Below are 26,110 nucleotides of genomic sequence, written 5' to 3' on the forward strand. Positions count from 1 at the left end.
CTAGTATGAAGTGAATAACTAACGAGTATATCCCAGACGCCTGATAGGTAGGAGGTAGGTAGGTAGATAGGGAAAGTAACGACAGACCGCCAACCAGCTAAACAATACACATAAAATAAAAAGAACGAGAAGAAGTAAAAGAAAAAGAACATAAAACCTAAATTACATCCATTACCGACACTCCCATGAGAGAAAGAGACTACACTCTCACTCTCGATCTCACTCTCAGAATACACTCATCACCCATCCATCGCTATCACTATCACTGTCATCCATGACCACCTATCAGCCCAGCTTCATCTTCAGCTTCCAGTTTGATATCGATCAATCAATCATCAAAGAAAAATATGATAAACAAAGTGACAAATAACAAAAAGAACAGGTAATAATGTAATAGCCCATTCAAATACAATCGAAGAACCCGCTGAATACAAATTTCATCATCGCTAGTCGTTTGCTTTGTTTTGCACCCTGCTTTATTCCACCTTCTGGCTTCGCTTCGCTTTCAACTTGCTTCCATAGCTGCAATGAATATATGTCTGTCATCACGTGTAGGAGTTGGCAGGCGGGAGCAGTTTGGCGCCGTAGCGGAGGTCCAGGGAGCGGGAGTCGTTGGGGTCGAAGTCGGCGTTTTGGCGCTGTTCGAGGTATTGGGCTGCTACCATTAGCTGTTGTCATTTTGTTATATGGGGGGAAAAAAAAAACTCACGCGTCACTTTGATCATGTCGAACCACCGAGCGGCGTTTTCGTCGCTGAGGTCCACCGCCTTTAAGACGCCCGTGTCGGGGCGAGGGGTGGCCTTGGGCGGCAGACTGCGCATCTTCAGAAGCATGTGGAGGATGTCTGAGAAGCGGTCGCCTTGGCTGGCGTAGTAGGGGGGACGCTTGTCCAATGGCCACTGGGGTGTGTTAGTAAGTTTGTCTTTTGACGGTTTGATAATGACTAGGTGCTCACCCGTTGCGCGAACGCTTCGCCTTCCCACGACCGGAACAGCCAGCAGGTTCGCTCCACGCAGTTCAGCAAGACGATGGAGACTAGGAACGTCTCGAACCAGCCGCTCTGCTGGCGCTGGAGTAGACGGCGCTCGAGGTCGTTCATCACTGACTTGCTCAACTGCGACGCGCGCTTCTCCGTCGCGGCGCGCAGCTGGCAGCATAAGAGCGCGTAGGATTCGGGGTTGCTGACTTCGTCGATCGGCATACGCCCGTCGTCGGAGGGCTGCGCAAGAGAGTGCATCGAGGTAGGGGGGAGGGTCGGGTTGTAGAACGTCTTCCAGCGTAACTCGGAGTCGACCAGGATGTGGGTTGCAACCCACAATTCCAGCACCCGTTCCAGCAGGGTATCCTGCAAACATTAGCTTTGGTCGTACACAAATCTTCAAAGGGTGTACCTTTTTCTGCGTGCTCAGCTCGGCCGCCAGCAGAAGAGTAGGCCGCATGAACTCCGAAGTTTCGCGCTCGTAGAAAAATGGCGCAGTCTTCTTGATGTATGTCTCCAGATTACCGGGCAGATCGTCCGCGTCACTGTCGAGCAGGTAAAGCTCGGAGAGAGGCCCCTGGAATTGCGTGTCGTCTCCCAGTCCCTGGAGCTGCGGATCCAGCGTCGACGACGGCGGCTTGTGGCCCTGGAGACCACTGAACGTGACGTAGACCATGCTTTCTTCAAAGTGCGTGACTTCGATGCGACCCGCATAGTGCTCGAACGTCACCTGATTGCGGATACTGCTCACATCGTGGTACGCGAGAGTGGCATGTAGATCTATATCAGTTAGTAGAGCCTAAACAGGTGGTAAGACAATACGCACTGGCACTATACAGCTCGAATTCTTCTGCAATGCGCGTGCGAATGCACGGGTGTTTCCAAAGACGGGCGCTTTCAACACTCGCGCAGGTAGTACAAGGGCTGTCGCCGGAGCACTAGACAGCGTTAGTTGATATCACAGGGATATGATAGCTACAAAACATACCGGTTTCTTCAGCATACGGCAGCGAATGCACGCGCCGCGTTTCCGGACCTCCTGCACTTCTCTACGTCTGGCGGCGGAGAAGCGGCCGCGCACCTTGGGTTTTGTAGGTTTGGTCGAGTTTCCAAATTCATTTACGAACCCCTTAGCCTGGGAGTTGGGATTCATTGCAATGGGACGAGGGAATGTAGCGGCGCGTTGCGTCGCGGCAGTCAGGGTGGGGTCGTGTTCCTGAAGGCTGTCGAAGAGGAGCTGCTCATGGGTTGTGAGCTGCTGGTTCCATGGCAGCTTCGGAAGACCGTCCGAATCCTGATCCATCGAGATGCCCTGAGGAACCATCTCACTCGCGGAAGCTGCAATCATGGACAGCTGCGATTGCTGGCGCGCATTGGAAGCCGCGTCGGGGGTCAGCGAAGCTTCGCCCAAGGTAGGCGATGCCGACGGTGGTGGCTGCGGCTGCGACGATTGCGGATCCTGAGCGGTGTTGAGAGAGGGGGGAACGACAGAGGAGTTCGAAGCTTGAGGAGATACTGCGTAGAAAACTCCATTAGCATGACGTCGATCGCGACGGAGGTCACTTGCGAAAGGAAATAACAACTTACGAGGCGGTTTCACATCCTCGTCGATATTCTCCTGCTGAACAGGAGAGCCCTGAAAACCCTCTGCCTCGAGTGCCGGATCAACGACGACAGTCTTCCCTCCAACGGTGACACCCTGCGTGTAGGCAGGACCCCGTTTCGTCTGGTCGGACGCGCCGACCTGTCTCGACGCCTCGGCCAACACATTGAGGCCGTCAAAATTCTGGCGCGTCGTAAAGGACACATCGGACCCCTTGCCTTTACCTTGCCCCGCGGCGTTGGGATCTTTATTCTGATCGCCATCGGCCAGATCGGGGAGCTCGTGCAGTCGCAGCAGGACGCGTTGGCGGTCACGCAGCGGGATGGCCTGACATTTCTTGACAAGATGGTTGGTCAAGCTGTCAATGCGGCCCTTGGGGAATTTTTCGCCGCAGGCCTTGCAGGTATGCTGGTAGCGGTTGCTGGCATCCTCGAGTTTCTGGCCTCGGATGAAGAACTCAAGGATGAGTTGGTTGGGTTTGCGACCCATTGTGAGGAATGATTGCGGGATCGTGTGTGTTGTGCGCGCGCGCGGGTGGCAGAAAAAGGGACAGACTCGACAGGGAGTCAGGAACCTCGACGTCCCTCACAGATACTGTCGAGATTGATGATCGAGTATCACAATATCAGAATGATCCTCGAACTTCGATCCGGATTATTTAAACCCAGAAGTGAGCACAGCTGGATAAACACGACAGACGTGACGCACACAAAGCGACGGGGACGAGGGGCGGTGATGATCGGGATGGCAAAATGGCAAGGCCACCAACACCGCCACGAGACAGCCACTCACGTAGGAGCGGACGAGGCACGACACACGGAGGAAGTGTCAATCTGCGACAGCCTTGAGCCACAAGACAGCAGATCAAAGAGTATGAGCAGTAGGGAAAGAAGTGATGGGCAAGAAGACAAGAAGTGGGATGGAGAGATGTGAAGCAAGCAACGGCAAAACGGCGACTTTTTGCACGGGCGGTCTGGCGGCTGCTGGGATGGCGCTTCACCGCATGAAAGGCGGTGATGAGATCGGTGACCAGGGAAGAGGAACCGAGTTGGAGATCAGTAACAACCCAACCGACACAGAATACCAGGGTTTGGGGGGTTCGAAAGGGAAATGGAGGACGGAATTCGTCGCTGGCAGAGGGAGTCGTCTTTGGTATGTCAGTCGCCCAGGGTTTTTTGTGCTACCTTAATAATAAGAATCATAATACGAATAATCATAAATCATAATTGTCGAGTTGATCTATGGCCTTATGCGTGGCTGAGTCAGGTAATGTTCTTTATGCTGTTTCTGCCTGAGGCAATACATGTGACCGCCCTTTCCATGACTCCAGAGAGAAGTACAGCTACCTTATTTCAGCCCCAACGCCATTCCTAACATGATGCATCATCTCCTCACCTTGTCCCGCCAGCTGGGACAATGGTATTGTCCAACACGCTCGTGCATGCATCAACAAGTCGGTCAGGCAGTCAGATGTTATCTGTCACGCAGAGCTTGCCCTACGTGGCTCTCTAAAAATATCCAGCGGTAGTTTGTCGTTGCTAGACAGATCCGATCAGATCGGCTGATGCGATGATTCTATATTCTCTGGAGATGTGGATCTGAAACTGCTACTTGTCACTCCTGCCTGATGTCTCCCATGTCGCAAGCCGTGGACTTGCAACTGCTTGCGACATCGAAGACAGTCAAGTTGTAGACCATGAATTATAGCCGTAAGCTCGTGTATGTACACCTCAGACGAGGACAATCAAACAAATCTGCAGCGCAAATATGGACCCGTCAAATTACGATCCGTAGAGCAAAGAAATAAAGAAACAGACAAAGAAAGGGGAAAGAATAAGATCCGCTGAAACGCCCGACCAACTCCGGCACACAGGCTTGAGGTGAAAAAGGAAAAAAAGATTATAGAGAAACACGCAGCAATAGCCACGACAGATAGCAGCACCAAGGAGCAAGAACACTATCGAAACAGCAGCAGCATCAGGCAACAGACCCCAATGAAACCACCCAGGATGAAAGCATCCCGCCGCCTCTTGGAGCCGATCTTCCCAATCAGCGCATTCATACCAGGGACTTTGCTCGCAGCGCCCACAATCCGCCGGTTGATACTAGCCAGGGTCTCGCGCTGGATGCCAAAGTTCTCATTGATGGCGTAGGCCTGGCTCAGCACGCCGTCCATCATGTTGTGGCTCTCGTCGAGGTGTCCGCGCTCCTCGAGCATGTATTCCGCCTCGGCGGCGGCGGGGTTCGACGCGCGGTAGGCGTCGATGTCGGAGCGCACGTTGGAGAGCAGGTTGGCGCGGTCGCGAGACTCGGAGATGGCGGCGTTGAGACGCTGGAGTTCGCGGCGGTGGTCGGTGAGGATTTCGCGGTGGCGGGCGAGGTTGCTTTGTTTCAGGGCGGAGGAGGTGAGGGTCGCTTCGGAGTCGAGGAGGCGGGCGAGTTGGGAGATGAGGGATTCTCGCTGGACTGTTGTTAGATCTTGGTGATCTTGGATTGCGATATATGGGGTAGTACCTTTCCGAGAAGCTCTTTCAGTTCCGATTCGAGTCGCAGCTCTTCTTCGGAGGGTTTCGGCGGTAGCTTGGTCATTGAGGCATATTGGGCGTAAGAGTGGAAGAGGGTCTCTGTCTGTACCAACTGTTAGACCACTTCAGTGTGGTGTTGGACATACAGCGTGGTGTTGGATATACAGCGTACCTGAGTCTCGAGGGAGCGGGCCTGCTGTCGCAGCTGCGCCCACCCCGTACCAGTTGCAGCCATGGTATTAGACGGAGATGGTAGACAATCAATAATTAGACAAGGTAATAGATAACAACAACAGACAGCCGACCAGCGGAAACATAAGACGCAAGCTATACTACTATTAGAATCACCTCCTTGTCCAGACCAACTGCGGAATCAAGTAGCCTGATAGAACTGGGGGGTCCGAAACCAGCCTAACCCGATCCAGACTGCCACGCCACGGCACTAGCATAATTACTCATCCGCTGCATAACCACCCAACCCACCAATCACAGCCTCCAACCAGGGATGCCGTCCCAGAGGAAAAGCCAGCATCACGTGCCCGCTTAGTAGTCGCACCCGCACAGGAAAGAAAAAATGAAACCCTAGTCCCACAACGAGCATCCCAAATTCGACCCGGTCCGTCTTCAATCCTCTCGTCGACAACCGTACGATACGACAAAGCCGCCCACCATGGTATGTTCAGAGTCTATATCTTTGCGCTGATTGAGAAGGAAAACGGAATGGAATTATCGATACTGACGGCGGTTTTTTTCTAGTCGTCCAAGGTCAAGGCTGGTCAGCTCTGGGGAAAGAGCAAGGATGATCTCACCAAGCAGCTCGAGGAGCTCAAGTTCGACCTGAACCAGCTCCGTGTCCAGAAGATTGCTGGTGGTGCTTCGGCGAAGACCCAGAGGATGTATGTGAAACGACAATCTTCTCCCCCCGTCTACAAGGCCGATATCTACGAATCTGCGGGAGGAGCATTCGCGAGTGGATTGGATGGAAAGGGAGAAACAATATACGACAAACCAGAGAGAGAGAGAAAGAGAAGAGAAGGATATCTCAACCGCAGATTCGACGATATGGGCGCAAAATTTACCAGACGAATTTGACAAGAAACTAATATGATACAGCCACGACGTCCGCAAGTCGATCGCTCGTGTCCTCACCGTCATCAACGCCAACCAGCGCTCGCAGCTCCGCCTCTTCTACAAGAACAAGAAGTTCCTCCCTCTTGACCTCCGCCCCAAGCTCACTCGCGCCCTCCGCCGCCGGCTCACCAAGCACGAGGCTACCGCGAAGACCGACAAGCAGAAGAAGAAGCAGATCCACTTCCCCCAGCGGAAGTACGCTGTTAAGGTGCGATCCCATAACTCAACCACTACCATTACCACCCATTGAACCCGTCATCAATTATCTACAACACCAAAATACTCACCCAACTTGCAACGAACGAACTAACTAACGATAAACAGGCTTAAATAAAATAGAGTCTGAATCTTCTGCATGGAGTTACGGGAAAACCTCAAACTTGAGAATACACACGGCTTGGGGGACCGCCTTGGCTTTTTATAGATACCAGCCAGAGAGGCCTTCAGACGTTGTTTTTTCTTGAAAATGAATAAAATGAGGCAAATCGGGTTATGTATCTTAGTGCAAGATGCTGGTCGACTGTTGAAATGAAGGCTTTACATGATTCTCCTTATTATATTCTAGGCTGTTTAGGATTGTAGGTTTTGTAGGGAGTATCTGATCTGTCTAGATTTATCTATCTATCTACCGTCTGCCTACCTACTTATTTACCACCTTCCAGTCTTATCTGCATAAGTATAGTATGCTATGGTGAGCTGGTACACATATCAGAGCGCACCAAAATCCCTACGCGGCCCACTGCAACAGGTCAGGTTACATGAGATATCCATCTACTACCTACCTACGTAACAAGCAACATACCATCATCATTTGATTCATCTATTCACAATGTATATATATTAACAACCACGAAGCTCGTCCCAATCAACCAAAGCCACCAGGGCTGCACTCCCCTCTTTCTCTCCCCTAAGCCACTCCCAGGCCTCTGCCCACTACCCAGCTACCTATCTACCCAACAACAGGCTCAGCCTCCAATGCCCACAACCCCCCACACACACACTGCCGCACATACCCCAGCCGATGAATCAATCTGTACCCGATCGGACCCGTCCGCAGCGGAGTCGACCCGTCTGAGAGGCCACAGCAGCGGACGCATCTGCGCCGGCGGGGGGGTTGTTGCTGTTGCTGTTGTTGTTGCTGGTTCTGCTGCTGAGTCGCCCCAACACCACCACCATTATTTCCTTGAGAGCCAGAAGAAGCAGCAGTAGAAGCAGCAGCAGTAGAAGAAGTAATCCTCAACGGCATCTTCCTAACAACATCCACCTCCCTCTCCCTCTCCCTCCTCCACCCATCCCCCGCCTATCCCCCCAACCCCCAACCAACTATAATCCGCCATATAGATCGCCAACCGGTCCACCTCGGGCTTGATCACACCCAGCGTCTGCCGGACGATCGTCCCGACGGCAGTGACAAGCACAGGCGGGATGCGCGCGTTGACGAGAAGTTCTTTCTCCGGGCCGGGTCGCTCTGCGTCGCCGAACCCGGCGCCGTGGTAGGCGTGGCGCACGGCGGAGTCGATCCCCGCGACGAATTTCTCGTACACGTCGACGCGTACGGGGGATGCGTCGAGGGTTTGCCGGATCTCCGTGTAGTAGATGCGGGAGTCGCCTGTGAAGGCGGCGTTCGCGTAGCCGGTGTAGATGCCGCGGAGACCGCGGCAGATGATGCGGAGGTAGGCGCGGGACATGCTTGAGAGGAGGATTATGAGGGGGAGGGAGGCGGTGGATTTTACTGTTGTGTGTTAGTGGGGTTGTAGGGGAAGGGTGGGGAGGGGAGGGAGGACGAACGCTTTTGGGAGAGGGTTTCTGGGTCGGAGGCTACGCCTTCTAGCTCGTCGGCGAGCTCGAAGAGTTCGTTGAGGAGGTAGTGCGAGAAGTCGAGGGCCCATCTGGTGTTTCCGAGGACGGTTCGCAGGACGTCTGGGGTTGTTAGTGGGTGGGTTTGTGGGATATAGGGAGAAACGTACCTGGATCGTGTGGTTCGCCTTGGACGCCTTTGCTATACTGGAAGAGAAACGGGTAGAGGATGGCTGCGTGTCGAATCTGGAGAATGGCCCACGGGATGGCTGATGCCAAGCTACGCGACGTGAACTGATCTTTGAACCCTAATGCCGCTTGTAGGCTGAGACACCGGGGGATGTATGTATTGCTCATTAGTTTCTCCTGTTTCTCGTGTTCTTGCGTGTAGTCGCAGTTGATTGGTAGGGCGCGGTAGACTTCGTTGACGAGGGCGACTTGGGCGTCTGCGTATGTTAGAGTGATGTTCAGACGGGAAATTAGATATGAGGTTCAACTGACCAGGGGAAAGCTGCCGTCGAGCGAGCATTATTATATCATCTGTGTTGACCTCGCTGCCACATCCACGGCTGAACGCCAATGTCAGCGCCGCCACGGCCGCTGAGAATTTGTCTAGACTGTCAGCTACAGGTGCATGGCTCGATAGGATAAAGGGGAGCATACTCTCATCGTACCCCTCATTTTCAACCCCATACGAGTGCTGCATTCCTCTTAGCTGGACCTGTCCGTCCCCATTGAGCGTAGCCGCCAGACATCCGCTCGGTGAAAAGTCAATATGGAGACCGCAAGCCGGCTCGAGAGGATAGTGGAACCCGGCTTGCGCCAAACTGGTCACTGTGTTGGCATCGTCGACCCCGCTAAAAGGACTCATCGTCTTCGGGTCGTAGAAGGCGACGGAGCCATCGTCAAAGGTCACGGTCACGACGTTTCCATACTCCGTGGGGTCTACCGAGATGGGATACCGGTCTGTCTGGATGTCTTCCAATCGTCGTAATATAGACTTGGGCTAGGGATCGTTAGCTGATGTGCCTCAGGTTCGGGAAGGGTGGGGACCTACTTTACTCTGGACGGGCCCCTTCTTCGAGGCGACCTCATCGAATTTAGGGTGCAGGCCATGAGGGGCCTGGTCGAGCTGCCATCGGACGATGACGGTGGAGGGGCGGGATTGCTGCGGGAGTCCCGAGGCGGCATGCGGGGGGATGGAGTAGATGGCGACGATCCACGGGTTGGTGGTGGAGCCCGCAGCGTTGTCCTGCGCGGCGAGGATGATGTCCAAGCGGGTGAGGCAATAGAGGGCGCTCGGGATGGGGCAGAGGTGGTCGGAACGGTCGTGGTCCCCGTGGAGGGGCCCCGGCACGCCGCCCGGGGTCTCGACCTTGACATGACTGAAGCGAAAGGTCGGGGCGGGGAACTGGACGGGGGCTTGCTTCAACTGCGCCGGGTCGTATTGGGGTGGGGTCCAGTTGATGTGAACACGGTAGAAACCGATCTTCTGGCAGACGGAGTGGGTGACCAGGAGCACGCCGCCCTGGGTGGAGGATAGGGCGGCGTGGGTCAGTAGCCGATCCGAGTAACTGGTGTTCTTCAGCTCGGCGGAGATCTCGCCCCAGCGGCTATCAGGGCTCTGATAGATGAGTCTGATGATGCCGGATTTAGTCACACAGACCAGGGCGGACTTGTGAACGGGGCTAAAGGGGCCGATGGGGCGCCGACGGAAGGGGGAGTAAGCCCAACGGCCTTGTACTTTGGCGGCTTGATTGAATGCATGGACCTGTCTTGTTAGGTCATCCAAGCGACCATAGTTTTGTTAGTGGGGGAACGTACTGAACGTTGGGAATTCAACCACATCATCCCCACGACTTGAGCACTGTCATCATCTGGATCGACAGCAGGACGATAGGCATTGACGGAATTCAGAGCGATTCCGATGCTGAAGATGGACACACGACCAGACGACTCGACGACGGCCAGGTCGGAGCCGAGTTCATTCCAGGACAGATGAACGACGACGTGACCGGGAGAGGTCTCCATGGGGAGAGTGGATGGATTGTCATCGCTGAGATCCCACTTGCCGTCGACAGGTTGGCAATGCAGGTAGCGCAGGTTGACTTTGGTGGCGTCAGCGGAGACATATGCGACGCAGCCTTGCCGGGACCAGGCGAGTTTTCTAGGAGAGATCAGATTGTAATCCGTCAGGGAGATTGAGGGGAGACGTACTGGCAGCAACCGGACAGTCGCATTTCATCCACACGATGGGAGAGAGCCTTGTTTGGGGGATGTGACGGGGGAGGCATGTCGAAGGAGCCGGTCTGACCGAAGAGGTCCTCCATGTTGATACCGTCGTCCTCCATCATGAGGGGCATCTCGGATTTACCCAGACAAAGGATGGTATTTGGTAATTCTCTGCAATGGCAGTGGATTGGGTGGTTATATCTATGAGGTTACAGAGCAACGGTGGGGATATCGGAGTGAACCATGCGGGATGGATGGATATGGATCGACGGGACTCGATTGGAGCCACCAACATTCCCACACCAGACTATGAAGAGTGTCCAACAAATCAAAGAGGTCAACAAATAAGAAAGAAAGAAGTAATAAATATATAAATATATAGATCATGGATTGAACTTGGAATAAGATCCTCTCGAGAGTTGCGGCTCTCGGTGGAGTCGCACGGCTGAGTCAGCATATGGGGTGCATCACGTGCCGGTATCCGGGCCAACGGACGCGTCGAGATTGTTATACGCAGTATTGAGGGATATCGAAAAGAATAGAAAATAGATTCAATTAAGCGAGAATAGATAGAATGTAAAAAGACATAAATTCATAAAACACAATAAATAAAAGGAACGTTGAAAGATCACATAAAGAAGACTCCGATAGACAGTCAGACCGATGAATGATCAGGCACGGCCAGAAAAGACCAATCGGAGGGATGCAGAACATCAGATTGCCTGCCAGTTGTTCTATACCGAGATAGCTGTAAGAAAGAATAAGACTTACCATGAGAATATCATGTATATCTATAGTCTACTATAACCCTCCATTCCAGCCACATACCATTGATCTTATCCCTCACCAGGACCATATCGAGTCCTCATATTAAGTTAATCCTCCCGTGGGTCAAAATAAACACCACGACGGCTGCAAGCGAGATTTCCAGACTTTCTCCATACTGCAACCTTCTTTTATGTGGATGAATTCTATGATTCTCTCTCTCCTTAGTAACTCTCTCTCTCTCTCTCTTCTTTCTACTACGCGCTCACTGAGGAAGGAGGATTATCCGGACGCTCAGAGTCCTTCATTCAACCTTTCTTCCCCAATCTTCCTCCTTCCTCTTTTCTTCTCTACTCCTCTCTTCTCTACTCCTCCTCTTCTTCTTTTCTACCTCTCCTCTTGACTCCTCCTCTTTCTCCTCGAAATTCAATCAAACCACTCTGATCTCTTCCCTCAATCCCGAACTCTGTCAAAATCCGATCCTTCCACCTCAATTGATCCCGTCCTTCTCGCGATCCCCATGATCTCTCACTCTCACGTCTTTCCTCTTCCCTGTCCATCCCACAGCTAGTCCTTCGAGATTATCCACGTCGTTACCACCCGTGTCATCAACGACTCCTTTTTTCTCACCACTTTTTTTTTCCCTTTTCGCCCGTTTCCCCTTCAACCCGCGACTCCACCTCTGTCCACCTCTTCTTTTCCACCACATCTCCAAATTTTTCCCTGAAACGAACTCGTCATGGACGATGATCTGTCGGATATCTCAGAGCTGAGCTCACCACCCGCCTCCCCTTCTCCTCCCCCGGGTTTCTATCCCTCGCCGCCCCCATCCCAGGACACAGACGCCTCCAGCACCGGGCGTGGCCGCCAAGACGAACAACCGCCCGCCAGGAAGAGGCGTCGGGTCGCCCTCCCCAAAGAACGCTGCACACAACATCTTGATCTTTCCGCCGACTCCGGTCTCTCCGCCTCCGAACAGCAAGATCAAATCGATCTCCTCACCAAGGCTCTCCGTACGCACCGAAAGATCGTCGTCATCGCAGGGGCGGGTATCTCCACTGCGGCTGGCAGTACGCTTCCCCTTCCCCCTTCTCCACCTCCCTTTCCCTCTCCCCTCTCCAGCCCTAGGGTCGCATTAACGTTGTTCCGTATAGTCCCCGATTTCCGCTCCACGGATGGTCTCTTCAAATCCCTCCAGAAGAAGCACAACCTCAAAGCTTCCGGCAAGCTGCTCTTCGATGCCGCCGTCTACCAGGATGAGAACCTCACCGCCTCCTTCCAAGATATGGTGCGGTCGCTGTCCGTAGAGGCCACCAAGACCGAACCCACCGCCTTCCATCACATGCTCGCCCGCTTGGCCCAAGAGAACCGCCTCACTCGTCTCTACACCCAGAATATCGACGCCATCGAGTCTTCTATGGAGCCCTTGGCCTCGCAGATCCCGCTCAATGTCAAGGCTCCTTGGCCCCGCACCATCCAGTTGCACGGTAGCCTCGAGAAGATGGTCTGCCAAAAGTGTCGCCATCTCAAGGACTTCGACCCCGTCATGTTCGACCGCCCGGATGCCCCGGAGTGTCCCGAATGCACCCTCAACAACCAGCTGCGCGTCGAGACCGGCCAGCGCAGCCACGGCATCGGCAAGATGCGCCCGCGCATCGTCCTCTACAACGAACACAACCCCGACGAGGAAGCCATCACCTCCGTCATGAACGCCGACGTCCGGTCGCGCCCGGACGCCCTCATCGTCGTCGGCACCAGCCTGAAGATCCCCGGCGTCCGTCGCCTCGTCAAGAGCCTCTGCCATGTTATCCGGGGCCGCCGGAACGGCATGACCATGTGGATCAACAACGAACCCCCCGTCGGCAAGGAGTTTGAGAGCTGCTGGGACCTGATGATCAAGGGCGACTGCGACAAGGTCGCCGAGCTCGCCGCCCTGAAACGCTGGGATGATTCGTCGGAGACCATGTTCCAGGAGTGCAACTCCGAGGAGATGGAGCGGGCCAAGCGCGAGAACGAGCTGTCCGTCGTGATCGGGACGCCGCGGAAGGCGCAGAAGACGTCGACGGGGTTTTTGACCCCGTCGTCCAGCCACGACGAGGACGGCCAACTCCAGTCGATGGTCGCCGACGGGACCCGGGCGAACCCGGCCAGTCGAGGCCGCAGCATCGAGCAAGTCCTGCAGAAGGCGGCTCCGAAGAAGGCCGCTCCGAAAGCAGCCCCAAAGGCAGCCCCAAAGGCAGCCCCAAAGAAGGCCGCTCCAAAGAAGGCCGCCCCGCGGAAACGCACCAAGAAGGAGGAGCCCGCCAAGAATGCGCGCATCACGACCTTCAGCAAGGTCACCAAGGGGGCCCCAGTCGCGGCAGACAAGTCCGTCAAGCTGGAGAAGGACGATACGACAGCCATGCACCCGCTGCCGCCCGGCGCGGCGCGCAACAACGGGCCCATGTTTCCGCACTTAGCATCCAAAGGAGAGACCACGCCGACACCAGATCGGTGGCGCCAGCCGGAGACGATCTCCCCAAAATCGGTCCCAAACGGGATGGGCGATCTGTTGAGCAAGCCGGTTGCGTAGCATCCTTTCCTTGTCTTCTGGTGATCATTTCCGTCTGTCTATGTCTATGTTATTTGTGTTTGTCTTGTTGAGATACCATGATAGACCGGCGTGTCTGGCGTTTGGGTAGTACGTCCGAGTCGCGTTCGGGTGGAGGGTTGTATTTCTTTCACGGATGCATGTATGGTATGCATTAGGCGTTTGCTGGTGGTTATCTTTGTTTATTGTAATCGATTGGATCAAACAACCATTAGGTTGCGACGGAGTCGCTATACATGGCATGAATTATATGGCATAATCATGAATTAGATGATATGAATGATCGTAACAAATGTAGTATAACAGTATCCTACCGATATCTCACCCCAACCCCAAATCCCCCCTCAACTGCCCCCCAGGCCCAGAATCATCATTATCACTCTCCGTTTCATCCCCGGCGTCAGGATCCATCGCGCGGTGACCAGGTTCTCGATCGAGATCCTCTACTCGGTCGATGTCCCCTTCCCCTTCTTCTTCTCGTTCCTCCTCCTCTTCCTCGTCCTCGTCATCTTCTTCATCATCTTCGTCCTCATCTTCAACATCATCATCCACCTCCGTCTCGTTCTCATCGCGCATCATACCGGGGTCATCCTGCGTTTCGTCCCCGTCGTCGTCGCCACCGCTTTCTTTTCTGCTCTCTCGCGCAGCAGCAGCACCACCACCACCAGTAGTAGTAGTGGTAGTGTTACCACCAACCTTAACCCTCTTCGACCCTCGCACCCCATCCATCTCCTCATCTTCATCTTCCCCATTCTTATCTTTACCCTTATCCCCCTTCTCACCGGCATTCTCCCCAGCTTGCTGCTGCTGTGGTTGCGATTGATGTCCCCGCCTCTTCCCAGCCTTCATCTCAGTAAACATCTCCAACTCTTTCTCGAGACGGGGTCGGAAAGAGTCCAATTCGAGCTCTGTTAGCGCGGCGAAGACGTCTGCGGGCGTGACGGTTCGTTTTAGGGTTGCTTCGTTTGCACTGTTCTTCTTAGTTTCGCTCTCTTTTTCTAACAGGGGATACCTTTTTTTTTTTTTTTTTTTTATAGGTGTGTTTTCGTAAGGGGAGTGAGTGGTGGGGAGGGTGTGGTGTAGTGTAGTGTAGTGTGCATACACACACTGGCATGGTTCATGGGGATGATAAAAACAAGAAGAAGGGGAGGAAGCATACTGCGAAGAAAGATACGAGACAAACACCGTCGCGGCCTTCTGTATAGCGAGCACGGCATCTTTCTGCACGGTTGTATTCGGGGGGAGGACGGCTTTTGCGAGTCGCAGGGTGAGGGATCGGGGGAGGAGGTAGTCCTTTATTGTTCATTATATATTAGCTTCTTTCTTCTTTATATTGAACTTAGCGTGTTCTTCTCTGGGATTCGTTTGGGATATTGGGTAGTGTGGAAGGAGAAAAGGGCTAGCATACTTCAATACTCACACCCCCTTCAGCTCTCGCTTTGAGTTGTTGCTCTGTTGCTTGGATATTTGTCTGCGACTGTCCATGTCCATGTCCATGCTGGGTATGTGTTTGCGGCGACGAGGAAGAAGAAGGGAGGGGAGCTGCGTCGGGGGTGCTGGATGCTGCTTTTGTTGTTGAGGGTGGTTTTCGACCCATCTTTTCTGTGTCTTCTTTCTGTCTTCTTGGTTGTTGAGTGGTGGTGTCTGGTAGGTATCTGGTGATTGATTGTCTCTGGGTAGGTGGGTATATCGAGGTTATCTGCCTGTTGACTGAGTGCGGGCAGCAGAGTAAGGTAATAAAATGAAATATGAGGTCGAGAAGAAATGAATAAAGAAAGATAGACACCGCTCCGTCTGTCAATCAATGATCAATCAATGGAAGCGGCTCCACAATTTGTCATCCGCCGGTGATTGATTAATTCAATTCCTTCTAACAAAGGAACTTATGGAATATTCAATGTGTTTTCTGTACTGGCTTGGTGGGTTTTTGTTGGTATTGGAAGGGAAAGGAATGATTGAGGATTTTGGCGCGACGCGGTTGAGCCGAGAGCGCGTGTGAGTGGGGGCTTCATTTGGTTGGAGTACTTGGGGTGTATATATATATACTTTGTACTGTCTATAGAGTAGATAATGTAGATTTCTATATGATTATATCTGTCTATATGGAGAGACTGGGAATTAATGTATTCGTTGTTCGATATTGGTGATCTGCTCTGTACTCCGTAGATATATATATATCGCGTCAGGTTCATATAAAGATATGTATTCTACTAATATACCCAAATGCTACCAAATATGAATGAATATAGAAAGTAAACTTTTCCAGCGCCTGGTATCCTAATCTATCCTTCTATTCCGCCATCTCATCCTCCCCATTCCCCCACAACCCCTCAATCTTGAACTCCTGCGCCCACTCCGTCACAATCTGTTTCGTGTCCACGCCCGGCCCAGCGGTCGCCGACGCCTCCGCCGTCACAACCGGCAGCACCGGCGCCGGCACCCAGCCCTGGATGCGTCCGTCTCTCCAGTCGTTGATGACCGTCATCGCGGCGGCCTCGATGTTCGGCACGCCGCCCTTGCCCAGGCGGCCGCGCTTGCGCGCCACGTGCACCAGGAAGTCCGTCGTCTGGTTGCCGACCGTGAACAGCGCAGGCACGCCGTACAGCTGCAGCATCTTGTCCAGCAGATCCCCCGACTTGGACAGCCGGCGCACCAGCAGGTCCACGGCGGGAACCGGGTCCTCGATCTGCTTCGGCGGGATGGCGTTCAGCAGCACCAGTCGCGCGTGCTCGTCCACCTTCTTCTTGTTCTTCTTGCCCGCGGCGGTCTTGTCGCCGGCGCTCGGGAACACGATCCCCGGAGAGTCGATCAGCTTCAGCTTGCTGTCGAGCTTGACGTCGCGCAGGCTGGTGGTCACACCGGCTTCGGCGCCCGTCGGGCACGCGTTGCTGGAGCCCTTGTTCAGACGGGCGGTCAGCGCGTTGATCACGGACGACTTGCCCACGTTGGGGTAGCCGATGACGCCGACGGAGACGGCGCGCTTGAGCTGCTTGTGCTGGGCGTAGGACTTGAGCGCGCGGAACAGCGTCTCCGACGTGCCCTTGACGGTCAGCTGCTTGTGGTCGAAGCTGTGCGCGTTGGCCGTGCCGTTGGACGCCTTGAGCGGCAGCGTCGGGAAGTACCGGCGGAGGTGCACCAGCCAGGCCTTCAGCACGGGCGGCGGCACCAGGTCGATCTTGTTGAGGATGAGGATCAGTCGTTTGTTGCCGCCCGCGGCGGCCACCACCTCGCGCTCGACCTCCTTGGACCGCGTGCCCTCGGGGTCACGCGCGTCCAGCACGTAGAGCACGACGTCGGCGGCCTCGACCACCTGCTTGAAGACCTTGTCGAAGGCCCGTCGCGAGGACTCTTTGCTCTGGGATTGGGACACGAGTTGGGGAATCTCGGACTCGCCCTCTCCGTCATCCTCGTCCATCTCATCCATGTCCTCGTCGTCGTCTTCCATATCGTCACCCTCGTCACCGTACTCCACCGCGCGGGCGCGTGCCGACGCAAGCAGCGCCGCCATGGGGTTCGACGAGTCGCCGTCCTCGTCCATGCTGTCGTCGTCCATCGAGTCCACGTCGACGTCGGTGATCATCTCGTTGGGGTTGGCGTCCTGCTGCTTCGAGCGCTGTTTCTCTTCCTTGCGACGGGTGCGGGCGTCTTCCCGTATACGGTCCTGCTCTTCTTGCTTCAGGCGCTTCTTCTCTTCGATCTCTTGCAGGAGCTTGTCTTTGAAGGGGAACAGGTTCGGGATGCCGGGGTCTTTCTTGACCCGGGAGCGCCACTCGGGGTTCTATATAGTGTTAGAAAGAGATCAAAGCCACGAGATGAATAATAGTATGCATACCTTCTTCTCATTCTTTCTCTGCTTCCGCTGCTTCTCCGCCGAGGCCTTCTCGATCTTGTGGCGCAGACGGACGGGCGTCCGCTTGGACTTTTTGCCTAGACGAGGTCAGTAAAATTTCTCCCTTTTTCTGTTTTCCGTATTTATCCTCCCAGTGTAAAACATACCGATATTAACCATGATGAATCAATCTCCGAGATCAAGTCAAACGGAGAAAATGGCAGGGTATGAAGTGGTCGCAGATCGAACTGATAAAAAAACATTTTGTGCAAAGTCGTCGGCGCCAAGACCCGCGCTAAGATATGATAACGGGATTACTGTTCTGCCGAGCCGATCGCTCCATCGGAGTAGACGATTGATTTGAACGGAGTACTCTGTACTGTTGACTATTGACTCATTTTGTCTATTGCATTCTCGATTGATAGAGCGTTAGATCTATACTTCTGTTTTTCTTTCTCTTCTTTGTTTACTTTGAAAGCACCCCCCCATACTCTGTAATCATGTCCAAAGGCTCGTTCTCTGCCCCGCCGCAGGTCCTCTCCCTCCATGGCCTCCTCTCCGACTTTGACGGCACGATTATCGACTCGACAGATGGTGCGTTCTTTCTTTACATCCTATATAAACATCTATAGAATATACTGCTAACAGGAGACCAGCAATCGTCAAACACTGGCACAAGTGCGACCCCACCCTCCTCTTCCCCGCCATCCGACTAACACCCGCAGAATCGGCAAGGAGCTAGGCGTCGACCCCCAGACGATCCTGGCTACGTCGCACGGCCGCCGCAGCATCGACACGATGCAGTTGTACGACAAGTCCAAGGCGAATTGGGAGTGTACGTTACCCGTCATACACCGTGGCCCTATAACGGGAAAAAGCACTTCGAAAGCTAATGTGTTTTATGGAAACAGGGGTCAGCGAAGTCGAAGGCCGCATCCCGAAAGAATACGGCTCCGACGCGGTGGAAATCCCCGGCGCGCGGGCCTTACTGAGCAGTCTCGACGAGGCCGGCGCGCGCTGGGGCGTCGTGACGTCGGGCACACGCGCGCTCGTCGACGGCTGGCTGGACGTGCTGGGCCTGACGCATCCGCGGATGTTGATCGTGGCGGAGGATGTGGAGCAGGGGAAGCCCGACCCTGGGTGCTATCTGCTTGGGCGCGAGCGGCTGGGTCTATCCGAGAGTGAGAATGAGGTGGTTGTGTTGGAGGATGCGCCGTCGGGGATCCGCGCGGGCAAGGCGGCCGGGTTTAAGGTGTTGGCGCTGACGTCGACGCATTCGCTGGAGCAGTGTTTGGAGGCGGGGGCGGATTTGGTGGTCGAGGATTTGAGGAGTGTTTCTGTGAGGGGAGTGGAGGGGGGGAAATTGTTGTTGGAGGTGAGGAATGCCTATCAGTAGATTTCTTTCTTATGGTGAGGTCTGGCTGGCCAGGCTTACTATCGCTGGGATAGATAGATTAGACTAGGGCTACGCTTGTAGCCATGGAAACTTTACAGCTGAATATACACTACATTCTACCACTTCTCCCTCTCATAACTATAACACACAACGAAGGTACACACCACAAAGCAAGAACCAAACCAAACCAAACCAACGCATCGGCCACACCCAAATCAGACCATGACCAGCTAGCCACTCTGACAACAGGCGCCAACTCCATCATCCACCCAGAGCAAAATCAAGATATGACACATCCACCAGCAGATCTACATTGTACACCGCAGGACCCGAGCGGCCTTGCATGGCGCTAATGCTCCGTCGTGGGGCGCGCAAGGCGTGTACTTGGTTTGGAGTACGGAGTAGTACTGAGTAGTTTTTACCGAGTACGGATAGAGAGGAAGGGAGTTCGAGGTTGTTGTACGGAGGACGGAGGACGGAGTACTAGGTGTGGTAGATTATGATGTAGCCATTCAAGTTAAGTTTGTTGGAGTATAATACCTAAGATCTAATGTAGTATGTATCTTATACCAGGGCAGTAGCAAGACTTTGGCTCTATTAAATGGATAATGCTTCTGCCTGGGCCATGTATCTAAAGTAGTAGTAAAGAAGTGAGTGTTTTCTCCCAGGTAGTCCAGCCTTCCCTCTGTCTATCCATCCACAGTGACGACGGCCCAAACACGGACATTATCAACCTGTCTGTATCTGGAAAAATAAACAGGGTCTCAGACCCGTCACGTTGTGCAGGAGGTTAGCGGTGTGTATGCACCTATAGCCAGAGTCTGCTCGTTGCTCCTTCGATCTGGTTCGATGGTTCGTTCGATCCAGATCGGTGTCTGTCTGTACTCTCCGTATAGACTTTATTTGACTCCCTGTACTCCGTACTCTGTAAAAGTATAGACCCCTAGTCTAGACTACTCCAGGAAGATAATATACATTATATGTACAGCATATATCGTCTTACCGCACCGCAAGAAGCGTTGAGCGAGATATAGTTAGATGGAGAATGGAGATGTGACATCTCTCCTCCCTCCTAAGACATAGGGAGACATATCACAAAGCCGGCAGTTAAACTTCTAAAAAGAGACTCCATCGCTCGTTACTACCTTCCTTTCTGTGGGGATGTCCTTCACCGACAGATTGGAACCTTCTTTTAGCGGTGGGTATGATCGACTGCTTTACTTGGGAAGTAGGTAAGCGGCAAAGTCTGACGCTGGTTTGCCCTAATGGGTGTCTTTTGTGTTATCTCATCTGTCTGTCGTCTGTCTGTCTGTTTGTCCGTCCCCAATGCGTTGAGATGGAGATAGATGGAGAAAACAGCAGGTTTATTGCAGAGTGGCTGGGGTATTTCTGCGATGCATGTAGAATGGTGTATGTTGGCATTCTTCTGTTTGGCTTGACTATATCATGTTAGCTTAGAATCAACGAAGAAAAGAATCAAGATAACATAGCACCGAATGGAAAGAACACCACCGATCAACCCCAGAATGGAAGACATCCAACTAAAACATCCAACTAAACTATCCAAACATCATATGGAAAAGCATCCTCACCGTTACGCCACACGAGCAGAGCTCTCCTCCGCATCTCAGTGGAGTTACTTTCCAGCCCATAAAAAGTCACCGGGAATACCATAATAGGAACAGCGAAGAAAAGAACACAATAATAGAAGGCCATAGAGTAAACCCACCGGTAAACCCGCAGAAGGGCGATCACTTCTGGAAGAATGACATGTCGAGAACCGTCCGTTTTGGCTGCATCTGCATCTAGCATGAGGACATCGTACGTATATTTCTGGCCTGGTCAATGCGAGTTAGCTTTGGAGTGGCTGTTGGGTCTGGAGTTACTTACTTCTCCCTTGATACCTTGGGCAGGTACGTAGAGGTAGTAGAGATGTGACGGCCTGACAGTTTACGTCGACCTAACCCTAACGTATGCAAGGGATGGAAAGCCTTCCGATGGAAGTTTCTCTTCCTTTCTTTCTTTCTCTCGTTGATTGTTTTGTTTATTCTTTTTTGTTCTAATTCCAGCTTGTAATGCGTGTATGCCACGAATTCTTCTAAGCTCTCCATTAGAAGAGAAGATGTAGAAGTAATAACAAAGACTATCTCTCCACCCAATCAAGACCAAAAAGAGATAATCACAGACCAGCCGAAACATTCCAAGTACCGGAGTAAAAAGAGGGAAGTAAGCAGTAGAATGAGCTGGACAGCTGCAAGTACAGCCAGCCATCATCATCATCATCATCATCATCCATACAGGTAGGTACCTATCCCACCACACACGGACCCATTGGTCCACTATCCACCAGTCAGTACATACATACATACATACATACATACAGGAGCTGATTTGGTCTGAGCGTTTTATCAGCATAATATTATATTTTTTATATTATAATAATAAAAGAATAATATAATATAATAAAAACTAGATTATCATATTTATTTTATGGGAGAAAAAAAAATAAAAGAAAAGAAAAATGAACCCCGTCCCAATCGGAACTATTGCATTTAGTACTATTGCCCGCATGACAAATACCGGGGCCTCCATCCACATCCACATCCACCACCACCGCGCATCTTCTGGACCGGCTTTTCTGTCTAGTGTCTATGCTCAGCCTAGCCAGGGCTTTAGATTAGAGCCCGAATGTTTGTCTCAGGATCAGATCAAGATAGGAGTTGGTAGAGTAGAGTTAGTCCTAGCTTGGTTAGGGTAGGGTTGGTAGTTGAATCGACCTATATACATGCGTAGCTCTCCGTACGTAAACAAGTAAGGCTGGATGAATGGATGAGAGATCAAGCTGAACGGCTGAAAGGCTCAGGTACGTATGCACCGCCACATAGGATGATCTTGTGGCGTTGCTGAGTGTCTATCTTGCCTTTCTAGGGAGGGTCAGAGAACTGAAGTACGAGTAGGGTAGAGGATGCAGGTTAGGGCTGGCTGTGTATATCATTACTGCTTTCATCACGCGTGATAGGATAACCTCGAAGGAGGCCCTATCCCTTGACAAGATGGTTGACATCACCAATGGGTGAAATATGATTGCCTGATGATCCCCGCTTGACGTATAGGATTGATCCTCACGGTAGATGATGTGATTGATGTGACGAGGTGACGGGGGAAGACCGAACCAAGGGGTGGTGGTGGTGGTGGGGTTTAGTGGCAGATCATTTACTACAGTTTATGTACGGCGTTCGGAGATGGTCATTTGTTCTCCGTATGTTCCCTGCATTTTACTTTCGTCTTGGGTATTACACTGGAGCTTGAGTATTACATTAGAGGAGGTGGTGGAGGAGGAGGAGGAGGAGGAGGAGGAAAGGATCGTCATGCCAAATTAACCTTATACCTGGATAGGATAGCATAGCGTATCGTACCTACCATGTCATCAGTTCAGTTCACTGATCGACCTTGTAATACTGGACCTGCGATAGTATTACTCCTCCCGGTTAGTGTTGACTCGAGTCTGAGAACTAGGGAGATGAGAGAGGGGAAGAAGGGGAGAGGGAGGGGAGGGGAAAAGAGGAGCATTGACTCCGTCCATCAGGGACAATCCCTCGGCGAATTTCCCAACTCCGTTCCAGTCCAATAGTCGAGGATCACGCAGGGTTAGTTGGCTACAGTATGGATAAGATAGGAGAAACCCCTCTGACAGCGCCGGCGACGAGACAACGGTGAAATCATCAGACCCATCCTGAGATGATCCGTATCCGTGCGGGTCGGTCCAGGGGTTCCTTAGTACTGCTACTAACTCCCTAGCACTCACGACAGCAAGAGATCGTCGATGAAGTAATTACCGTGGAAAAGAGGGGAAGGTGATCCTGATCCTGATCATCATTATTCAGGAACAGTGCCTGCCTCAAGCTTGCTGGGTCTGACTCTGCTGTAGGTTCGTTCTTGAGTGGAACCGGCCTGGAGGCGATCCTTACCGGATGGGTTAGGCATATCCATCGGGTGATCTCCCCGGGGGTGTTGATTGGTGTGATTGAACTGAGTTCACTGTTCTCATTACGGGTACTCTTTTAGACAATACCTCCAAAGGTTTCCAAGACGTACGTACTTCCTGTGCCCTGGATGTTAGTATACAGGTCAACACGTGAGCCACAGTTCGTAGCAAATCTGCATCAACAAAATCCTGTAAACACCGGGAGATCCCTGCATCCATCACGAGTCAGTCAAGAACTGGCCCGGTCGGGGCTTAGTAGGGCCTCGTATCTCCCCTGAACCAAGCCCTTAACTCCTGTAAGTCCAGTTCAGTTCAGTCCAGTTCATCTTCCGTAGTCCGTCCCGTAGTCCACACCGTAGTGTAGTCCAGATTATGATCTTACCCCTCACTGAACCCAGCGGTCCCACCAGTCAAATGTCAATCCCATCAGTCAACCTCATTTTGCTGAACCTGGAGGAGCGACGCTAGTGCTGTCCTGGGCAAATTGACTCGGTGTGTCTCCGTACTCTGTATTCCGAGATGATCATCAACTACGTGCTTATCTCGGGTTTGAGGATGAGGTTAGGTTGAGGTTGAGGTCGGACCCCCAGTGGGTAGGGGAGAGGATGAAATCGAACGAAATTCGGCCGCGGATCCGCCATGTTGGAACCAACCCTCTGTTCACATGATGTGGATGGTATGATTTTCCGGGTGATTTCCCATACCTCTAGTAGGGAAAACGGCTTGTCAATCTGCTTACGGGGAGGATCAGTTACCTAGTATTACGCAGGTTGACCTACAGTAGCCACTGCCTGCATTCAATGCCGGTCAACGTGTTAGTAATACAGTAAACCCGCATAGGGAGATGAAATACGGATAAACAACAATCATATTCAACACGAATTACCCCGTTGGTACTCCGTATTAATCTCCAATTCATTATGATAACTCCTCCTCCCGCAGACAATGCACTTCTGATCGCCGAGAGGTTCCCGTTTCCACTCCCCCTAACATGGCTTGGCGGGCTTCCCAGCTGCATGGGCAGGTAAGTTGTTGCGTAACCTCGTGATTTGGGGGTGGGCGCTTTACGGCCTGCATTAGCATGGATTAGCTGGTAGGATTTCTTGCTTAGCGCCGTGACAGATTGACCGAGTGAACCGGGAAGCTGGGAAGATTGACGAGGACTGAGCGTTTACTTGACTTGACCCTTGGTAGATACGATTAGTTAGGTAGTTAGTGAGATGGTTTCTGTTATCCTATCGAGTCTCCTGGTCGGGATGTAGGAGTAAGACTAGGATGATTGTAGGCAGACAAGACGGTCAGATTGGCTAGATCCTTGAGGTGGATCGACGGGGGATCTGTCGACTATTGGTTTGGAGTGGGTCCTGGCTGAACGCTGCCACGCTTTTTTGGCATCTCCTGTCTGTCTCCTTTTTGAGATGAATGATCCCTTTCTCGGGGGAAAACTTTATCACTGGAAAAATTGAAACTTGCGTGATTGTACAAGTAGGATGGAGGAATAGGATGGAGTAGTAGGAATAATAGGATAGATGAATCAAGGGTATGAGAATTAAGGGTATAGGACTGACAAAATGGTGATACTAGATCCATACAGACTCGCATCCAAACCCAAACCAGGCCAAACTCAGGGATGAAACCGGGCGATGCAGCTGAGTTCCCAGTCCCACGCCATGATCTCCGGGGACCTTGGGAGTTGGAGGCGAACCGCCGGACTAAACCCAAAGCAGAATATGCACGACGAATCATGGGTATGGATATGGATCCGGGATGAAGGATCCATTGAGTAAACATAACCAACTGTCTCCGTACGCAGTACGGAGTAGAGAGAGTAATCTAAGAAATATAGAATCAGAGAGAGAGATACCCCGTCATGATGGTTCCATCCGCAGTCCCGCTGCTGTGAGACATGGAGGGCGTGATCTCCAACCAACCCAGGGTTGGATGATTCTACCTCAGAACGGACCCACTTTGCCTAGACCTCGGACGGTCAACACGACCTCTTCTTCTTTGCCTGTATACTCTGTATTTGATCGTTTTATTTTGGAGAATGTCAGACGGAAGATGAATCTTCTTCCCAGATTATTGAACCGGATTGCAATCGGACCGAGTTTGATCATGTTCATGTTTGGCGGGGTGATACTCAGTAAAACCAACAACCCTGCTAGATCTCGAGTCCTCCGCCATGGTTCGGAACCATGGAACCATGGAATCTCCCCTGGAAATCCCAACCCTAAAGGGCCTAAACAGGGAGTTCGGGGACTCTGACCACGACGCTAATGCAGGAACTCGACGAGAGTCTGGAGGGGAGGAAAGGATTGGACTGGAACCACACCCAATCCAGTCCAGTCCCGGGTTGAATCAGATGGTCAAACCGTCTGGATGGATATCGTGTTTCCCAGTGATCGGGATCGCCAAATCAGAGTTAGTTCGGATGGATGCAGGTAAACATGGACATTTTGATTTTGTTCAGAAGTGTAAAAATAGCAGAACTGTTAAACTGTTGCCACCATGTTTGAAAATAGTAAATATATAGAAGGAAATAGAATAAATAGGATAGATAGAATAAATTGGATAAAATAGAGAAAAGCAAAAGAGAAAAAAGAGAAAGAGAGATGGCTGATTCTCGTACCGATGGAGATGCAGCGGGACCCTCTCCGAACCAAACCGCATGGGTTGCACGGTCACCGCCACAGTCCTGTCCAGTCCTGCCCAGAACTCAACATCCTCGGGGAACAGTTGGAGAAGAGAGAAGAAACTCAGGAAACTCGTATTGATCCCTAAGAGAATGGCTTTCTCTCTCGATAGATAGAAATAGATCGAAAACCCTCGAGTTATTCATAGTTCTTTGTCCTCCGTACAACCGCCACCCCCTTGAATACGGTACCTGGTAATGGCTCGGTACGGCACTTTCCCGAGTTCCGTCCATGGTTCGTCCATATCTTGGGGATGGAACATGGAGTTCACTGTTGATAATCGATCAATTACTATCTCTCTCTCTCTCTCTCTCTCTCTCTCTTTACCTTATGTTGAAATAGTAAATGATGTACCAAATTCAATGACGTCGGTATAATAGATCTGATCGTCAATCCGATCCCAGAAAAAAGAATGACCATCAGGAGAGAACCATACCGAGAATACCATAAATACCAAAACCACAATACAGACGCTGATCCTGGACCCGACGCAGTCCCGACCAGTCAGGGTGGGCGATGGCACTCAGGCAGCCGCCGGGCCACCCCCACCCGGGAACGAGAGCCAAGTGAGAGTTGCCGGAGTGA

The 26,110-nt window shown here is 52.3% G+C and overlaps 10 protein-coding genes across 10 annotated transcripts; 4 read left to right on the top strand and 6 right to left on the bottom strand.

Annotated features, from left to right (window-relative positions):
* Window positions 1-545: 545 nt before the first annotated feature.
* Window positions 546-3,071, bottom strand: P168DRAFT_231404 (uncharacterized protein; the record flags this gene model as incomplete). The annotated part of the gene is made up of 7 exons (XM_024833280.1): window positions 546-655; window positions 710-899; window positions 956-1,345; window positions 1,392-1,759; window positions 1,806-1,917; window positions 1,968-2,494; window positions 2,567-3,071. 7 exons carry the CDS (start codon window positions 3,069-3,071, stop codon window positions 546-548), a joined length of 2,202 nt encoding a protein of 733 aa, XP_024696172.1.
* A 1,118-nt stretch (window positions 3,072-4,189) lies between these two features.
* P168DRAFT_324966 (putative vesicle transport v-SNARE protein Gos1) lies at window positions 4,190-5,445 on the bottom strand. Its single transcript, XM_024840926.1, has 3 exons — window positions 5,286-5,445; window positions 5,097-5,219; window positions 4,190-5,043 (listed from the first exon to the last, which is right to left on the bottom strand). Exons 1-3 carry the CDS (start codon window positions 5,340-5,342, stop codon window positions 4,540-4,542), a joined length of 684 nt encoding a protein of 227 aa, XP_024696173.1. The 5' UTR covers window positions 5,343-5,445; the 3' UTR covers window positions 4,190-4,539.
* Window positions 5,446-5,777: 332 nt separating this feature from the next.
* Window positions 5,778-6,568, top strand: P168DRAFT_279539 (60S ribosomal protein uL29; the record flags this gene model as incomplete). The annotated part of the gene is made up of 4 exons (XM_024835797.1): window positions 5,778-5,780; window positions 5,864-6,003; window positions 6,221-6,446; window positions 6,563-6,568. 4 exons carry the CDS (start codon window positions 5,778-5,780, stop codon window positions 6,566-6,568), a joined length of 375 nt encoding a protein of 124 aa, XP_024696174.1.
* A 520-nt stretch (window positions 6,569-7,088) lies between these two features.
* Window positions 7,089-10,398, bottom strand: P168DRAFT_309235 (mediator of RNA polymerase II transcription subunit 16; the record flags this gene model as incomplete). The annotated part of the gene is made up of 9 exons (XM_024839282.1): window positions 7,089-7,521; window positions 7,559-7,970; window positions 8,027-8,158; window positions 8,206-8,481; window positions 8,537-8,647; window positions 8,699-9,041; window positions 9,093-9,806; window positions 9,860-10,202; window positions 10,253-10,398. The coding sequence occupies 9 exons, from the start codon at window positions 10,396-10,398 to the stop codon at window positions 7,188-7,190; spliced, it is 2,811 nt and encodes a 936-aa protein (XP_024696175.1). The 3' UTR covers window positions 7,089-7,187.
* Window positions 10,399-11,771: 1,373 nt separating this feature from the next.
* On the top strand, window positions 11,772-13,835 carry P168DRAFT_324969 (putative SIR2 family histone deacetylase (Hst4); the record flags this gene model as incomplete). Its single annotated transcript, XM_024840927.1, has 2 exons — window positions 11,772-12,102; window positions 12,187-13,835. The coding sequence occupies 2 exons, from the start codon at window positions 11,772-11,774 to the stop codon at window positions 13,602-13,604; spliced, it is 1,749 nt and encodes a 582-aa protein (XP_024696176.1). The 3' UTR covers window positions 13,605-13,835.
* A 108-nt stretch (window positions 13,836-13,943) lies between these two features.
* cbfA (putative CBF/NF-Y family transcription factor) lies at window positions 13,944-15,582 on the bottom strand (the record flags this gene model as incomplete). Its single annotated transcript, XM_024840928.1, has 3 exons — window positions 15,031-15,582; window positions 14,782-14,915; window positions 13,944-14,592 (listed from the first exon to the last, which is right to left on the bottom strand). Exons 1-3 carry the CDS (start codon window positions 15,217-15,219, stop codon window positions 13,944-13,946), a joined length of 972 nt encoding a protein of 323 aa, XP_024696177.1. The 5' UTR covers window positions 15,220-15,582.
* Window positions 15,583-15,850: 268 nt separating this feature from the next.
* P168DRAFT_248733 (putative GTP binding protein) lies at window positions 15,851-17,684 on the bottom strand. The gene is made up of 3 exons (XM_024834135.1): window positions 17,619-17,684; window positions 17,455-17,549; window positions 15,851-17,400 (listed from the first exon to the last, which is right to left on the bottom strand). The coding sequence occupies exons 1-3, from the start codon at window positions 17,629-17,631 to the stop codon at window positions 15,913-15,915; spliced, it is 1,596 nt and encodes a 531-aa protein (XP_024696178.1). The 5' UTR covers window positions 17,632-17,684; the 3' UTR covers window positions 15,851-15,912.
* Window positions 17,685-17,844: 160 nt separating this feature from the next.
* On the top strand, window positions 17,845-18,847 carry P168DRAFT_324972 (HAD family hydrolase; the record flags this gene model as incomplete). Its single annotated transcript, XM_024840929.1, has 4 exons — window positions 17,845-18,045; window positions 18,108-18,129; window positions 18,177-18,286; window positions 18,363-18,847. Exons 1-4 carry the CDS (start codon window positions 17,952-17,954, stop codon window positions 18,845-18,847), a joined length of 711 nt encoding a protein of 236 aa, XP_024696179.1. The 5' UTR covers window positions 17,845-17,951.
* Window positions 18,848-20,257: 1,410 nt separating this feature from the next.
* Window positions 20,258-20,716, bottom strand: P168DRAFT_98423 (uncharacterized protein). The gene has a single exon (XM_024842258.1). It carries the CDS (start codon window positions 20,657-20,659, stop codon window positions 20,402-20,404), a length of 258 nt encoding a protein of 85 aa, XP_024696180.1. The 5' UTR covers window positions 20,660-20,716; the 3' UTR covers window positions 20,258-20,401.
* Window positions 20,717-24,370: 3,654 nt separating this feature from the next.
* P168DRAFT_98437 (uncharacterized protein) lies at window positions 24,371-25,198 on the top strand. Its single transcript, XM_024842259.1, has one exon. The coding sequence runs from the start codon at window positions 24,600-24,602 to the stop codon at window positions 25,095-25,097; it is 498 nt and encodes a 165-aa protein (XP_024696181.1). The 5' UTR covers window positions 24,371-24,599; the 3' UTR covers window positions 25,098-25,198.
* The last annotated feature ends 912 nt before the right edge of the window (window positions 25,199-26,110 follow it).

The sequence above is a fragment of the Aspergillus campestris genome (assembly GCF_002847485.1).
Source record: "Aspergillus campestris IBT 28561 chromosome Unknown P168scaffold_2, whole genome shotgun sequence".
Lineage (NCBI taxonomy): Eukaryota > Fungi > Ascomycota > Eurotiomycetes > Eurotiales > Aspergillaceae > Aspergillus > Aspergillus campestris.

Bases quoted from the DNA above. Each gene is read 5' to 3' on its own strand.
- P168DRAFT_324966 (XM_024840926.1), bottom strand. From the start codon at position 5,342: ATGGCTGCAACTGGTACGGGGTGGGCGCAGCTGCGACAGCAGGCCCGC. The intron at 5,220-5,285 runs ACTCAGGTACGC...GTGGTCTAACAG, and splicing joins AGCAGGCCCGCTCCCTCGAG to TTGGTACAGACAGAGACCCT. The intron at 5,044-5,096 runs GTACTACCCCAT...ACAACAGTCCAG, and splicing joins TGAAAGAGCTTCTCGGAAAG to CGAGAATCCCTCATCTCCCA.
- P168DRAFT_248733 (XM_024834135.1), bottom strand. The intron at 17,401-17,454 runs GTATGCATACTA...AACACTATATAG, and splicing joins AGAGAAAGAATGAGAAGAAG to AACCCCGAGTGGCGCTCCCG.
- P168DRAFT_98423 (XM_024842258.1), bottom strand. From the start codon at position 20,659: ATGCTAGATGCAGATGCAGCCAAAACGGACGGTTCTCGACATGTCATT.
- P168DRAFT_98437 (XM_024842259.1), top strand. From the start codon at position 24,600: ATGAAGGATCCATTGAGTAAACATAACCAACTGTCTCCGTACGCAGTA.